General features: G+C 44.1%; 1 protein-coding gene across 4 annotated transcripts in view; it reads right to left on the reverse strand.

Annotated features, from left to right (window-relative positions):
• Window positions 1–12,692: 12,692 nt before the first annotated feature.
• Window positions 12,693–14,385, reverse strand: part of APP (amyloid beta precursor protein) — a 301,616-nt gene continuing 299,923 nt past the window's right edge. For all 4 annotated transcript variants that reach the window (XM_056559448.1, XM_056559447.1, XM_056559450.1 and 1 more), the window contains one exon: window positions 12,693–13,934. In XM_056559448.1, the coding sequence (XP_056415423.1) occupies window positions 13,833–13,934 (102 nt within the window). In that variant the 3' untranslated portion in view covers window positions 12,693–13,832. The remainder of the gene's footprint in view (window positions 13,935–14,385) is intronic.

Here is a 14,385-nt window from a genome sequence, read left to right on the forward strand (position 1 = left end):
GCAAACGGATAGAACCGTACGTACGTTTTGGAACCGTATATGGGGAAAAACCGTATACGTTTTAATTTGGAGTCATACGGTTTTTGCCATACGCTTTTTAGCGGAAAACCGTATACGGTAGCCGTATTTGAAAAACGTGGTGTGAACCCAGCCTAAAGTGGACTGAGCTACAATAATCAAATGCCCCACCCAAAGCCAGAGGATTCATGGGAAATACAGGCAGTATTACAAAACCATACAGAAATTTAGGTGCACTACTGTGGTAGATGTATACAGTGACATTGGCTATCCCTCAACACTGATGTAAAAAATTGAGACATTCGCCAGCATATCCTTATATGAAGGACACACCAGAGCCCTCACACCAACGCCAAGGTTTCTCAAATGGCACGGGACCTAACGCTAACCTACCTGTGCTGGTAAGCAAAACAGGGGCCAGTGGGCAATTACAGCAGCACTAGGCCGACATGTAGCCTGCTCCCAGTTCCCTCCAGCGTGACTAAGCACACATACAATGGGAGGAGGGATAGAGGCTACAAGCCCCACCCAAGTTGGCTGATATAGGTGCATGGCCTCACAGGTGCAACCCTAATGCTGCCTGGAAAATGTTCAAGGCGCATTACATATGGAGTTTACACACCTCCAAGTATAAATTTACAAACAACAACAAAAAACGTGGTCTCAAATGGCTGGAGGTGCTCAACCCCAAATGCAGTTGTGCATTTATACTGGGGGAGCAGATCCTGCCCTTGTAGTCCGTTGCTAGGGGCGATCCCCAGCATAAAAATGCATACAATGGAGGATGCCTGCAGCGGACTACAAGTGCCACAATAGAATGCTACACCAGATAAACGGTGTGGATATGTAACAATTAGAATAATACAATACAGAAATGTAGGTGCACTACTGTGGTAGATGTATACAATGACATTGGCTAATCCCTCAACACTGATGTTAAAATTGAGACATTTCCCAGCATATCCTTATATGAAGGACACACCAGAGCCCGCACACCAACGCCAAGGTTTCTCAAATGGCACGGGACCTAACGCTAACCTACCTTTGCGTGAAAAGCAAAAACCAGGGGCCAGTGGGCAATTACAGCAGCACTAGGCCGACATGCAGCCTGCTCCCAGTTACCTCCAGTGTGACAGAGCACACATACATAGCCTCTCTCCCTCCTGCCATTGTATGTGTGCTCAGTCAAGGTAAGCAAGGTAAGGTGAGGTAAGCAAAAGGGATACGCAAAAAAAATCACATTATTCTCTAATCATAGGCCTATGCTGCACTAGAAGCAAAAAAATAAATAAAAAAAACTCACAGAATGCTTTATGTATTCCATTGTCACAATATTTGACATGCATCATGTGAATATACCAAATTATCAGGAAAAAAAAAAAAAAAATATATATATACAGGGTATACACGTCATTACAATGACCCCTGATATGTTGTATTAGTTCTTACTATGGTGAACTCCAAAATATACACAAAACTCAAAAAAAATATAAAAAATATATAAAAATGAATCCATATAATGTATAAAGAAGCAAGACAAAAGTTAAAGTGGTACTCCACTGCTCAGCATTTGGAACAAACTGTTCCGAATGCTGGAGCACGTGATGTCATAGCCCTGCCCCCTCAATACAAGTCTATGGGAGGGGGCGTGATGACTGTCACGCCCCCTCTCAGAGACTTGCATTGAGGGGGCGGGGTGTGACATCATGATGGGGTGGGGCTATGACATCACGAGCTCCCGGCGCCGGCTCCAGCATTTGGAACAGTTTGTTCCAAACGCTGAGCAGCGGAGTACCCCTTTAATACCAAGGATAAAACAAACACCAATTTATAAGGCAACATCACTGGACGCTGCACTGAACAACAATTGTGTGGTATACTGGAATAGGTTATGGGCAAGCGGCTCAGCAAAATAGGGTCATTATTAATATTGCACTAATAAGGCACAGGCAAGCAAACAGATATGCAAATAGCTATATTGTGACAAACGGATGCCTAAAGAGTGGAAGGATGCAAGACTAAAGTGTCACGTGCCTAGTGTAAAGAATGCAAACACATACAGCGTGTAAATAGTATTGTGCAAAGAGTGCAAATGAGCAGCTAAACCAACCAATAGAAAACAGTAAGGCTATGTTCATACTTTGTATTTAGCGCGGAATTCCGTGCACTGGATTGCGCGTCGAAATGTGAACTCCTAACATCAGTGTGAATGGGTCTTCCACAGACCCGTTAACACTGCGGAATCATAGCGGCGGACGATTCCACCGCTGAAATGAATCCATGCAAAGAAAGAACATGGAAGTCCGCGAGCACTGCATAGCCAACAATGGTGACGGTGCAGTGCTGCGTGGTCCTACCGCTGAAGTATTTCGTTGGCTGCCACCAGATGGAAACATTGAGTTCCTGAACACTGTGTGCGGGCTTCCATGTTCACGCCCGCCCCCTCGTGACGTCACGCCCCGTCATGTTACATCACGTCCCGCCCCGCCCCCTCAATGCAAGTGTGGTGTCATGGTACTGTACGCTCAGGTAGGGTCCCCCAGGTGGGACAGCCCCTGGTCACCTCTCTTCTATTCTAATTCTATGATGTATACATGTACATATTTAATAGTAATGTGTATATTTAGTATAACGTATAGTATGCTTACCTGGTTAGCGTCGCAGGACCTTCGGTCATGTGACCATGTTAATTCCTCTATGGTTTGTTAGAGGACCTTTGGAGGTACTTGGGTCACATGTTACCCATAATGCTATGTAAAGGTGATTGACAGAAGTATTGGACCAATCAGCTCTAGTCCAGCCCCTGCCCATATAAGGGAGCTGTAGCCAATTATCGCTCTCTTGGGTTGCTGCTCTCGTGGATGCCGGATTATCAGGACGGATCTGCGCAACTTTCAAAGACACACTAGGCCAGAAAACCTACCGGCCTCAGCACAAAACTAAGCCGTGAGTTCCAAACTAAAGCTAGCGTGACTACTGGACTGGAACTAATTCCCCTAAATCCAGTGGAATAGCACCTATCAGTCTAAGGACTCAAAATTGCTTAAAGGACATCTGCAGCGTGATTAACACTTATCCCCTATCCACAGGATAGGGGATAAGTGTTTGATCGCGGGGGGTCCGACCGCTTGGACCCCCTGTGATCTCCTGGACGTGGCCGCGGCTGTCCCGTGCAGGGGGCGTGCCAGCCGCAGCATGACATTGCAGCTGGCACACCTCCTCCATACATCTCTATGGGAGAGGCGGGGAGGCAGCGTTCGTGCCTCCCCGTCTCCCCCATAGAACTGTATGGGGATGGGGAGGAGACGGGGCGTCACCGTCGACCTCTAGGTCGACGCTACGTCACCATGAGCTCTAATAACGGCACCCCGTTAGGGAGATCGAGGGGGGTCCCAGCGGTCGGACCCCCCGCAATCAAACACTTATCCCCCTATCCTCCCTATCGCTCTAGGGAAGGGTGGCGGTAGGATAAGCATTATAGAGGAGCCCTCACCCTGGCGTTAAAGGGTTACCAGACACCCTTTTGTAAGCGCACAGCTACACTCTCTACACCCAACTCCCCAGGCTATCACACAAGTCTATGGGAGGGGGCATGACGGCCGTTGCGCCCCCTTCGCATAGACTTTCATTGAGGGGGCAGGCCGTGACATCACGAGGGGGCGGGCGTGAACACCAAAGCCCGCATACAGCATTCTGGAACTCAAATGTTCCGAACGCTGGGGAGCGGAGTAACACTTTAAATCTGTAGTCTGAACATACCCTAACAGGGTTTAAAGGGGTATTTCAGGAATAAAAAAACAGGCCTTTTTTCTTTCAAAGACAGCGCCCTCCTTGTCTCCACTTTGGGTGTGGTATTACAACTTGGCTCCATTCACTTCAATGAAGCTGAGCTGCAGAACCACATCCAACCTGGAGACAAAGCGCTGTCTTTGAAAGAAAAAAGGCCTGTTTTTTTTGTTTTTTTTTATTTCTGGAATACCCCTTTTAAGTGCAGTAGCCGGGATGGCCCTATTCCAACTTGCATTTCAGCATGTTACCTTCGTCCGAGGGCGCAACTGGGGCCATCCGGCTACTGCACAACCCTGTTAAGTTGTTAAATGCTCCATTCTCTTTCTCCTGACACATAAGATGCCAACTTAGCCAACCAGTGGCCAGAGTGACTACCGGCCTCCGCCTGGCTGAATGTCGGGATGAAGAAGAGGAGGCACTGACAGCTGGGACACGCACCATCGGAGTGAGAGGTGAGTACAGTTCTTTTCATGTTATACTGCTGATGGGCACTTTGAAAAGTAAAGTATATGCTCTGGAAAATCCCTTTATCCCCTTTACTGCCCTAGACCACCAGGGGTCTTTATTCACATTACCGTCCTCACTGTCCTAGACCACCAGGTATACTAACTGAATCCATTCACTTCTTATCACCAGTAATACTAACAGTAACCCTTTAATGGCCGTAGACCAGCAGGAATATTGCCATTAACCCATTTACTGCCCTAGACTGCCAGGTATGTTCATATAACCCCCTTCCCTGCCTGACACCACTAGAGATACTAACAGTAACCCCATCACTATTCAACACCACTAGGGACATTGCCATTAACCTCTTTACTGCCCAAGACCACCACGGATACTGCCATTGACCCCTTTACTGCCCTAGACCACAAGGAATATTGACATTAACCCGTTCACTTCCCTAGACCACCAGAGATGACTTTCTCAAGACCTAGATGCTGTTTGATATTTTTAGCCTGGATGGTAATGGTCCTCCTGTATATCTGCCAGGAACCCTCAACTATCTACAATGCAATGGACATTGATCGCCAGAGCACCTTGACTTTATAGAAGGAACTTGAGTGTACTCCTCTCCAACATCTCCTCCAACATCGATGACAGAGGCTTATACTGTCACATCAGCTTATGTTAATGGAGTGGATAATATTGATCAGTCCCAAAGAATAATCAATGTTATAGATTTCCTCATTCAGATAGACCTGTGGAGGAGGACGGCTCAACCCGAATATGATCACTTCAACGATCTCGCTAAAACTTTTTTTTTAAATTGATCAAAGTTTTACCAGCAAAGAGTGGAATATATTAATGGGGGAACTAGGTAAAGAGCTACAAGAAAAAGACAAAACATTATAAAAGTAATACATACTTAAAGGGGTACTCCACTGGCCAGCGTTCGGAGCATTTAGTTCCGATCGCAGTGTGCGTGCTGCGTGGGTTGGCCACGCCCCCTCAAAGCAATTCTATGGGAGGGGGCGTGATGTCCCTCCCATAGACTTGCATTGAGTGGGTGTGGCATCACAAGGGGGCGTGGCCGACCCCTGGAGCACGCACACAGTGTTCGGAACGAAATGTTCCGAATGCTGGTCAGTGGAGTACCCCGTTAACATCTTCTCTGACAAGGGCCTACTTTGCTTGTTTAACCCCTTTAATGCCACAGGCAATTGATAAGGCTCTGCCAAGATAATAACTACAAACACTCAATTGTCAATTTATTCATAAAATTTTGGGAGGAAGAATAGAGGAATGAGACAACACAAAGTTCCAAGGAAAGATGTTCTAGAATTGTAAAATGATGGTAAATATAATTACCGTATATACTCGAGTATGAGCCGAGTTTTTCAGCACGATTTTTCGTGCTGAAAATGCCCCCCTCGGCGTATACTCGAGTGAACTCTCTGCCTGTCAATCCCTTCATCAGTGGTCTTCAACCTACGGACCTCCAGATGTTGCAAAACTACAACTCCCAGCAAGCCCGGACAGCCATCGGCTGTCCGGGCATGCTGGGTGTTGTAGTTTTAAAACCTCTGGAGGTTCGCAGGTTAAAGACCACTGCGGCCTTCGTCATCATCCAGCCCCCCTCCCCCCCCCTTTTGTTTTGTACTCACCTCCCCTCGGCGGGAAGTTAGGGTGAGCTGGTCCGGGCCATCTATGCTGCAGGGACCGTCCGGTAGGGATGGATAGTCATTGCGGGCTGTCCATTTTCACTGGGGGGGGGCCTCTTTTCCGTGCTTCGGGCCCGGCCCCGGAGTAGTGACGTTGCCTTGACGATGATGCACAGGGACGTTCATGCGCAACATCCCTGTGCGTCGTCGTCAAGGCAACGTCACTAGTCCGGGCCCGAATCGCGGAGAAGAGGCCCCCATGGTGAAAATGGACAGCCCGCAACGACTAACCATCCCCACCTGACGGTCCCTGCAGCATAGATGGCTCGGACCAGCTCACTCTAACTTCTCGCCGAGGGGAGGTGAGTTGAACAAGCGGGGTAATCTTCTCAAAGAATGCATAACAAATGTGGAACTGAATATCTATCACAGAAAATCTAGTCTGGGTAAGATGGCGGTCTTCCCAAAGAGAGAATTCAAAACCCCACCCAAAAAGACACCTTTATAAGAGCAGACATCGGTGGAAAACAAAAAAGTCGTCAAACTTTTCTTGGAACACAACGCACCGGTACATATCCGTGTTTGAACTGCGCCCAATGCAGCAATGTGATCAAAGGTAATCAAATTACACACCCATATACCAGAAAAAATTCCCCATTACCAAAATTTTCACATGTCAATCTCGCAATGTCATATACACAATAAAATGCCCGTGCGGTCTCCTATACGTTGGGGAGACCACCCAGCGTGTAGGAGACCGCATCAATCGCCATAAATCGAGTATCAGATGCCAAAACCTTCTTCTTACTATCCCTGCACATTTCAGAAATAAAAATCATTCCATATCTCAATTACAGTATCAGGTGATTGATGAGGTCGTGCAACCACGGAGAGGGGGTGATATTAAAAAGTTGCTCATCCAGAAGGAAGCGTTTTGGATACACCGTTTAGGGACTCTGGAGCCGCGCGGTATGAACCGCGATTATGAACTTTCACGATTACTATAGATATATGTTGACCTGAATGGCATGAGTTAATGCATATATTTGCTGATTTTTTAAAGAGCGGGAAATGAATCTGCACTCTACGGGAATCTCCGCTATGAAAGTTTTTCAAAAATGATTTATCTTTTCTTTTTTCTTTCAATATTATATTCACTATGTTTACATTTTCACAGTACATCATGTGCTTTGAATGATAGTAATTAATGACGTGGTACCTGTGAAGCGGATGTAATTATATAAGCTGCATTCTAACAGTTACCTGTACTGGTTGACAAAGGCTATTGAGCCGTAACGCGTACCTACCCTGTATGCTATGCATGTTGCATAAATAAATCTTTGAGATTTCACAAGCATCTGAGTGCCGGGACCCCTTCTTCTTTTGGACTATCGTTACACCAACTACCTATTGCTGTGCCGACCTTCTTGGGACTTTGGCTTCCCAAAGAGGTTAACTCTATTTACTAAAACAGGAAGGTCAGGGGGGCGGATAGATCCTATTTAGCGTGCAACTCCAGTGATGGCTCATTCAAGTCTATGGGACATCATCTGTAGATTGAACGCATTCAGCCCAGAAAAGGTTGTGGCCACATATCTTACAGTCCTATCATTGGTTACATATTGTGCTTTAGAAACGATGCTCATCAAACAAGTATTTGATACTTATTTGATAGCTCTTGAATTTAGGATGCGAATCTGACCAAGGCCGATATCTGTATAGCGTCTGTAGGTTCTCCTGGTGCTTGCTTGGGTTTTCTCAGTGTACAGCTGCATCTACATTTCTTTACAGTAACTGGGAGCACCAGTCTGACTCTCCAAATCTCCCAATGCTTAAAAGGGGTACTCCGGTGGATTTTTTTTTTTAAATCAACTGGTGCCAAAAAGTTAAACAGATTTGTAAATTACTTCTATTAAAAAATCTTAATCCTTTCAGGACTTATTAGCTGCTGAATACTACAGAGGAAATTCTTTTCTTTTTGGAACACAGTGCTCTCTGCTGACCTCTGCTGTCCATTTTAGGAACTGTCCAGAGCAGCATATGTTTTCTATGGGGATTTTCTCCTACTCTGGATAGTTCTTAAAATGGACAGAGATGTCAGCAGAGAGCACTGTGCTCTTGATGTCAGCAGACTGCTCTGTGTTCCAAAAAGAAATTTCTTCTGTAGTATTCAGCAGCTAATAAGTATTGGAAGGATTAAGATTTTTTTTATAGAAGTAATTTACATATCTGTTTAACTTTCTGGCACAAATTGATTTAAAAAAAAAAAAGTTTTCCACTGGAGTACCCCATTAAAGAGTTTATCCAGGAATATAAAACAGAGCTAATTTCTTTCAAAAACCACTCCCTGTCTGTCCCCAGGTTGGATGTGGTATTATAACTTGGCTCCATTCACTTTAATGGAACTGATCTGCAGAACCACACCGAACCTGGAGACAGACGGGGAGTGGTTTTTGAAAGTAATTAGCTGTTTTTCTATTCCTGGATAACTCCTTTAATGTATCAGAGGTAGTGGCTACTCCTGGGTCAGCTGGCTTCTCCTATCTGATCCCTCCTACTAGTTCTTAGACTCTTCTATTTCCCTCCCAAGAACATCTGCTATGTCTATGACAGTGGTCTCCAATCTGTGGTCTTCTAGATGTTGCAAAACTATAACCTCCAGTATGCCCGGATTGTAAACGGTTTGGAGACCGCTGTTCTGTGGCATCAGAATATATAGTAGTTATACAACTCCCCTAAGGCTGCGTTCACACATTGTATTTTTATGTTGCTTTTTTAATGTTTTTTTTTAATGATTTTCACAAAATCAATGCAAAAATTGTGCTTTTGTACTGTAATTGTGCAAACGTGTGACTTTGGAAAATTTTAGCAAAAAAAGCCTAAATATAAGAAAAATTCCACTGAGATTATATTAAATGCATTTTGAATAAAAAACAAAAACACCAAAATGCATCAATGTGAACTGACCTCAACCCATTTATGAGTCTGATAAGCTAACCTGGGTGAACACTGGCAGCCTGATCAGATGACCAGGTGCAGTGATCAAAAACCCTACCCAAAGCCAGAGGATTCATGGCAAATATAGTCAACATAAGCAAGAGAATTTAGTAATCTATTCACATCCACCCTGGCCGGGGCAGACACAGACAGCAGAGGGCCCCTGTGCAATGAATGGGCTTCATATATCACTTGCTCAGGGGGGGGGGGGCACCCATATCAGTTGCTCAGGAGGACCCCCCCTAATATCAGTTAATTATTTATTAAGCCCCCCCCCATATGTCGCAGCTTATTCAGGCCCCCCACATTAGGTAGCATAGTTTCCCCATATTAGGTAGCAATTCCACCACATTAGGTAGCATAGCCCCCCCCCCAACACACAGAGACACACTTACCTGGCCTGGACAGCGCTTGTCCTCTCTGCCGGTGGCCTGACGACTGACATCCTCCTGCGCGGGTCTGTGGAGGTACATCACTTGCACGACGTCCCTCGTCAGACCCGGGTCGGCTGGCTGTGTCTAAAGTGCTGTGTTATGCGCTGTGGCCGCTTTAGAACAGTGGGTAGCGGCGGCGCAGGGGCACGCTGGGCCCCTTTGCTGCTGAACCAGCTGCACAGGTGATATGTCCGCCCCTGCACCTTGGGTCACGACCCATGTCTGCCACATCAGCTAAAAGAGGAAAGCACAAAGCATACACAAGAACCTCTACATTATTCTCTAATAATAGTCTATGCTGCAATATAAAATAAAAATAATTTACCCAAGTCTGTGACATCGGTAAAACAGATTTGCGAGCACCACCTGGCACTGATGTGAACGGTGACAATTTCTGTACAATGCTACAAATTGTAAGTAATGGGAGAATAGAAACACATTTTTTTCTTTTACCTACAGTAATTTTATTTTTTTCTGCTTAAAGGAGTAGTGCAGTGATAGTTACATATAGTTACATAGTTAGTACGATCGAAAAAAGACATATGTCCATCAAGTTCAACCAGGGAATTAAGGGGTAGGGGTGTGGCGCGATATTGGGGAAGGGATGAGATTTTATATTTCTTCATAAGCATTAATGTTATTTTGTTCCAGGAATGTATCTAATCCTGTTTTAAAGCTGTTAATTGTTCCTGCTGTGACCAGTTCCTGAGGTAGACCGTTCCATAAATTCACAGTCCTCACGGTAAAGAAGGCGTGTCGCCCCTTTAGACTAAACCTTTTCTTCTCCAGACGGAGGGAGTGCCCCCTCGTGCTTTGGGGGGGTTTAACCTGGAACAGTTTTTCTCCATATTTTTTGTATGGGCCATTAATATACTTATATACGTTTATCATATCCCCCCTCAAACGTCTCTTCTCAAGACTAAACAATTGTAACTCCTTTAATCGCTCCTCATAGCTAAGATGTTCCATGCCCCATATTAGTTTAGTCGCGCGTCTCTGCACCCTTTCCAACTCCGCAGTGTCCCTTTTATGGACAGGTGCCCAAAACTGAACAGCATATTCCAGGTGAGGCCGTACCAATGCTTTATAAAGGGGGAGTATTATGTCCCTGTCCCTTGAGTCCATGCCTCTTTTTATACATGACAATATCCTGCCGGCTTTGGAAGCAGCAGCCTGACATTGCATGCTATTCTGTAGTCTGTGATCTACAAGTACACCCAGATCCTTCTCTACCAGTGACTCTGACAGTTTAATCCCCCCTAAGACATACGATGCATGCAGGTTATTAGTACCCAGATGCATAACTTTACATTTATCCACATTGAACCTCATTTGCCAAGTGGATGCCCAGACACTTAGTCTATCCAAGTCATCTTGTAACTTATTCCTCATCCAAAGGATAGGGGATAAGTTATAGATCACACGTGTGGACCTGTGTCGTCTCCATTAATGCCAATGCAGCCCCCGTGCAATTCCGCAGAAAGAATGAAAATCTTCAGTCTTTTAACAGAATTCTGCGCTGGAAATCACGTTGCAGAACTTCTGTAGTTTGAACTGCGCACCGGAATCCCATCGACAGCAATGGGAAGTTGCTGCAAGCAGATTCCACTCCAGAATTTCTCAGTGTGAACTGATCCTAAAGAGGAAGATTCTTGAAACACTTGTATCTGTGGCCATAGAAGCAAAAGATTGGAATGAACTGATGACAGACTAGGACATTACTACCAAGGAACTCTGTGGAATCCATCACGTGGAAAAAAGGGAATTAGAACTTACTAAAACACAACCCTTATAAACATCATATCACCTCCATTAATGGATGAAGGCAAAGGGGGGTCATCGCTTTCAAGTGACCAGAACCACAAATCATCAGAGCGGTTTCCGGAGGCTTCTCCCTGCCCCACCAGTCTTGATGGATAGATCTCTCACTGTTTGGGTATAGAGGGAGATCTATCATTCAAGGGAAGTGAGACAGAGAGAAGCCACTGGGGACTGGCCAAATTATGCATCGTTCTGGCAGCATGAAAATAATAAAAGGTTCCCTTTAATTTGTGGTGTCCCGGTACAGGACCTTGTCCTGTCCTTGTCTTAAGTCCCCTCAGTTAGAGTCCCTCCATTCCACAGGGCTCTTCTGCAGGGTTTACCCTTTACTCGCCTCACATAATGTATTAAAGGTATAATGTATATTAGTCAATATGTAAACAATTATGTACAAAGTTGTATAGTATAATGTATAGGACCTTCTGGGGTCATGTGATAGTCATGTGATGTACCCAGAGTTCTCTGGGTTCAGGACCTCCAGGCTTGACAACCAATGGGATTAGTGCAGCCCCCTGATATATAAGGGGCTGTAGTCTCTAAATTCTGCTTTCTCTTAGGACCTGGACATTAAGTCAAGCACAATCAGCATTTCTCAATTCATTGTACCTAGGCCAAAGCCTAAAGAACCAGCAGCCACTAAAACCATGATTTACCAGCTGCCCCCAGGCACCTCTCTCACTCTACATCTGCTATTGGGAAGAAGGGTGGACACCATACATTAGCTTATCAGCGGGTTTGGCCCACCTTAAAGGGGTATTCCTGGCAAAAACATTTTATCCCTTTTCCAAAGGAGATGTCTGATCGTGGGGGGCCCACCGCTGGGACCCCCGCGATCTCCCTGCAGCACCGGCATTTTATGTGGGAGCTGCGTCTCCAGTTTTGGAAACCTCTGTGTTTCCGGAACTGGGGATGCGACGTCACGCCCCCTCCATTCATGTCTATGGGAAGGGGGCATGATGGCCGTCATGCCCCCTCCCATAGACATGAATGGAGGGGGCGTGGCGTGATGTCGCGTCCCCAGTCCCGGAAACCTGTGTGGGTGTGCGGGTGCTGCAGGGAGATCGTGGGGGGATCCAGCAATCAGACATCTTATCCCCTATCCTTTGGATAGGGGATAAAATGCTTTTCCCTGGAATACCCCTTTAATATAAATGTATACAGCCAGTTTTAAATGTGCCTTGTATAATAAAAAGTGGCATACATTTACACAATAAGTTATGCCAATTACTGGTGTGAATTATAATAAATATTTTAGGCCATCAGAGGTCATACCCTTTTCTCTAAAAACTTTTCGGGTGCAAACACTATTCTAGTCCCCATCTGACAAAGAACCCCTATGGGCATGTTTAGCGTGTACATTGCAGACATTGGTATATTTATTTATATATTTTTACTTATCAGCTGCTGTATTCAACATATATGCTAAACCCAGGGGGAGAATGTGATGTGAACGAGGCATAAGACTCCAGATATATATATATTTTTTTATACATAGACAGACAGAGGACAAAAAACCCAACACCATGAGTCCGATTTTTTTAAATTTATTTATGTAACACAGTGTAGAAAGCTATTAGTTTATAAGCAATGATTCTGTACAATCATCCAGCAGAAAGTTGTCATTTAGGAATCTCTGCTAATTTTCGACCAGCAGGGCACTTTTTTTTGTGTAATTTTCTAAAAAAAGTGCTTTGAATTATCAGAGACACATGAAACCCCGAAAAAAAAACTAGAGGGTAACTGCAACACATTGTGTCACAGGCACATCCAGCACTGATAGGGGTTAAAGCTTAAAAGTTACATGGAAACCAAAAAAAAAAAAAAAGAGAAAAATATTTATATACTGTATATATTTTCCGTTTGCTTTTTAATTAAACGTCTGCATTTCCTAAAGTGTGCACATAAAACAGGCACAAAAAAACAAATGTGTGTGTGTTTCCATAATTTTCTACATCACTAACACGGCAGAACAATCTGTACAACAACACAGTAGAGAGGAAAGAAAACAAAACAAATAAAAACTAAATAAAAGAATTAAAAAAATTGCATGGATTTTTTTTTTTTTTTTAAATCATAAAAAATTAAAATTTGATTTTATCCTGTAAAATGCATAGCGGAGGTGGTAAAACAAATGTACTAGGCAAAAGAAGCAGCATAAAACCTCACATACACATAATGCATCCCCAATCGTTTTGTAAAGCGGTTTTCACCCCGGACTTAATTTTTTATTTTTTTTTGTCACAACTCACAAGAATAATATACAACCTGTTTAAAGATCTACATGATAAATAAGGGAGAGGCAACTACTCATGCACTAGTCTTAAGACAGCTAAACTCTTTACAGTACACAAAAACATTCATTGGATAATGTTATGTAAAGACTGAAATGTTAAGAGAATACATTACTGATTTTAGTTTATTAGTTCAAGCATCTACTTGTGTTACAGCACAGCTGTCAAAAGGCAAAAATGAGGAAATCATAAAACAGTGGTGGATTTTTTTTTTATTTTTTTTTTTTTATTTTATCTTTTTTTTTTAATTATTATTCTCTCAACATGACCTTTTTTTTTTTTTTTCTGGTTCTATATTTATATATGTATATAGCTGAACACCGATGGGCAGTGAAGCAATCATTTGCTGTCCGAGACGAAGGGCTGCTGTGGTGTTCCTAATTCTGCATCTGTTCGAAGAACTTGTATGTGGGGTTCTCGTATCCGTTTTGCTGCATCTTGGTCAGGTGACGTTCCTCGGGAGTCACTGCCGCATCAACCTGAAGGATAAACAGAAAAGAGGTTTACGTCTATCTTCGGACGTTGGGGTAATGAAGACGGAACTTCCCGACAGTACTTCAGTACAAGTATCTACATGGTGGTAACCAAGAAAGAATTTCCTGTTGCCGTAACACTTCTGTCTTGTCGTTATCAGGACAGAACTTCCAATTCATTACAGGGATCTACATAATGGTCAGTGAAACAGAATAGTTGAGCACTTCAGTACATGGTGGTTACCAACCCATAACTTTCCATGAACACTCATGGATCAAGACAGAACTTCCCATTCTGTCCATGGAAGGAGATATCCTGGATATGTTCCCTGTAAACCATGCTGCCTTATATGTATAACTCCTGTGGCCTCTGTTGTCTTCTCTGGCTGCTTGATATTCTTTGCCATCCTGCTTTTCCCTTGTCTACATCTCCCAGCAATCATTGCAGCTCTGCTCT

Source organism: Hyla sarda, chromosome 2 (assembly GCF_029499605.1).
Source record: "Hyla sarda isolate aHylSar1 chromosome 2, aHylSar1.hap1, whole genome shotgun sequence".
NCBI classification, from domain to species: domain Eukaryota; kingdom Metazoa; phylum Chordata; class Amphibia; order Anura; family Hylidae; genus Hyla; species Hyla sarda.